Source organism: Rhinopithecus bieti, unplaced genomic scaffold, assembly GCF_001698545.2.
Source record: "Rhinopithecus bieti isolate Rb0 unplaced genomic scaffold, ASM169854v2 scaffold_41082, whole genome shotgun sequence".
NCBI lineage: Eukaryota > Metazoa > Chordata > Mammalia > Primates > Cercopithecidae > Rhinopithecus > Rhinopithecus bieti.
The window spans coordinates 1769019-1771202 of record NW_016817890.1 but is presented as its reverse complement, the minus strand read 5'-3'; the positions used below and the strand labels follow the sequence as shown (position 1 = coordinate 1771202).

Genomic DNA, 2184 nt, shown 5'->3' with positions numbered 1-2184 from the left:
TACATTTATCCTCTCACTGAGCTTCTGCGGGTCAGGAATCCAGGAATGGCTTAGCCAGGTGGCCCTGACTCAGGGTTTCTCTTGAAGTTGTGGTCAAGATGTTAGCTGGGACTGGGTGTGGTGGCTCACACCTGTAATCCCAGCACTTTGGGAGGCCGAGGCTGGTGGATCATTTGAGGTTAGGAGTTCGAGACCAGCCTGGACAGCATGGTGAAACACCGTCTCAACTAAAAATACAAAAATTAGGAAATTGGCGAGCCTGAGGCGAACGATGGTGGAGCTGGGTGAAGCCGATGAAGCTGAGTTGCAGCGCCTGGTGGCCGCCGAACAGCAGAAGGCGCAGTTTACTGCACAGGTGCATCACTTCATGGAGTTATGTTGGGATAAATGTGTGGAGAAGCCAGGGAATCGCCTAGACTCTCGCACTGAAAATTGTCTCTCCAGCTGTGTAGACCGCTTCATTGACACCACTCTTGCCATCACCAGTCGGTTTGCCCAGATTGTACAGAAAGGAGGGCAGTAGGCCATCCCCCAGGAGAATGACAGAAGCAAAGGACTTGTTATTAAGCAGACTTNTATATATATAAAATTAGCCAGGCATGGTGGCACGCACCTGTAATTCCAGCTACTCGGGAGGCTGAGGCGGGAGAATCATTTGAACCCCGGAGGCGGAGGTTGCAGTGAGCCAAGATCGCACCATTACACTCCAGCCTGGGTGACAGAGCGAGACTCCATCTCAAAAAAAAAAAAAAAAAGATGTCACCTGGGATGCCCGACTCCTGAAGGCCAGACTGGGGCCAGAGGATGTGCTCCCAAGGCAGCTCACATAGTTGGCAAGTTGGTGCTGATCGATGACAGGAGGCCTTGGTTCCTCATGCGTGGGCTTCTGCACAGGGCTGCTTGTACATCCTCACAACATGGTGGCTGCCCTCCTCCAGAGGAAGCATTCCAAGATGGCAGGGTTGAGCCACCAATCTCTTTTATGGCCTAGCCTTGAAAATCACATGATATCACTCCTGCTGTATTCCCTTGGTCACCAAGGCCAACCTTACTTAATGTGAGAGGAGGTGACACAAGGTTGTAACTACTAGGAGGTAGGGGTTGCTGGGGCCATCTTGGAGGCTGGCTACCTCACCAGCCTTTGGGTTAATCTTCAGGTAAATCTTCGAACTTTATACACAGTGGTTCCCATGCCTCCGAGAACTATCTAAGAGAACCCATTTATGCCTGAGGTTGCAATTTTTTGAATTTTCGCAATGAGACCTTGGCGATGCCCTTGAGCAGGATATAAATTACTCCCACATGCTTAGTGTTCCAATGATGGAACACTAGGCATAAATGGGTTTAAGCATCTTCTGTCCATGAGGGGCTCTGTGTCCGAAGAGGGATGAGGAAGATGCTCCGTGCAGGCCGCACCAACTTCCCAGTGGCTCACTTCCTGCTTTGCCCCTCACTGACTGGCACTTTCTGTGTCTCAGCAGCTTGTTCTAGCCATAGCAAAAAGGGGTCCTCCAGGGACCGCCACAGCTGTTCCAACAACAGCCTCAGCTTTTGGCATTTCATGGTTTCTTCAGGAAACTTGACTAGATGGGCCTATTTCTTAGGGACAGCCCAGTTTGAGACCACAGGGACAATTTTGAACCCACTAACTCTGTCCCCATCTCACTCTACCAGCCTGCTATAGTGAAGGTTTTTGGAGGCCAGTGACAGAAGCCAACTCAGCCAAAAGTGGAATCCAAGGCCGGGCACAGTGGCTCACACCTGTAATCCCAGCACTTTGAGAGGCCAAGGTGGGTGTATTACCTGAGCTCAGGAGTTTAAGACCAGCCTGAGCAACACTGCAAAAACCCGTCTCTACTAAAATACAAAAAATTAGCCAGGCGTGGCAGCGTGCGCCTGTAGTCTCAGTTACTTGGGAGGTTGAGAGAGGAGAAATGCTTGAACCGGGGAGGTGGAGGTTGCAGTGAGCTGAGGTCACGCAACTGCACTCCAGCCTGGGCAGCAGAGCGAGACTCCTCCAAGGAAAAAAAAGTGGAATCCAGTGGGAGGGTGCCAGAGTGTATCACAGTACAAAGGGAAATTGAAGAGCCAAGACCCAGGAAGGGCAGGGACCAAGGCAGTCCTGTGGATGTTAACAGCGGGGGTTCATGGGCTCTCACTGTGGAGCACAGCCAGACTTGGTAC

The 2184-nt window shown here is 51.4% G+C and overlaps 1 protein-coding gene across 1 annotated transcript; it reads left to right on the top strand.

Moving 5' to 3' along the window:
* Window positions 1–250: 250 nt before the first annotated feature.
* On the top strand, window positions 251–569 carry LOC108518155 (mitochondrial import inner membrane translocase subunit Tim8 B). Its single transcript, XM_017856340.1, has one exon. The coding sequence runs from the start codon at window positions 272–274 to the stop codon at window positions 521–523; it is 252 nt and encodes an 83-aa protein (XP_017711829.1). The 5' UTR covers window positions 251–271; the 3' UTR covers window positions 524–569.
* Window positions 570–2184: the final 1615 nt, after the last annotated feature.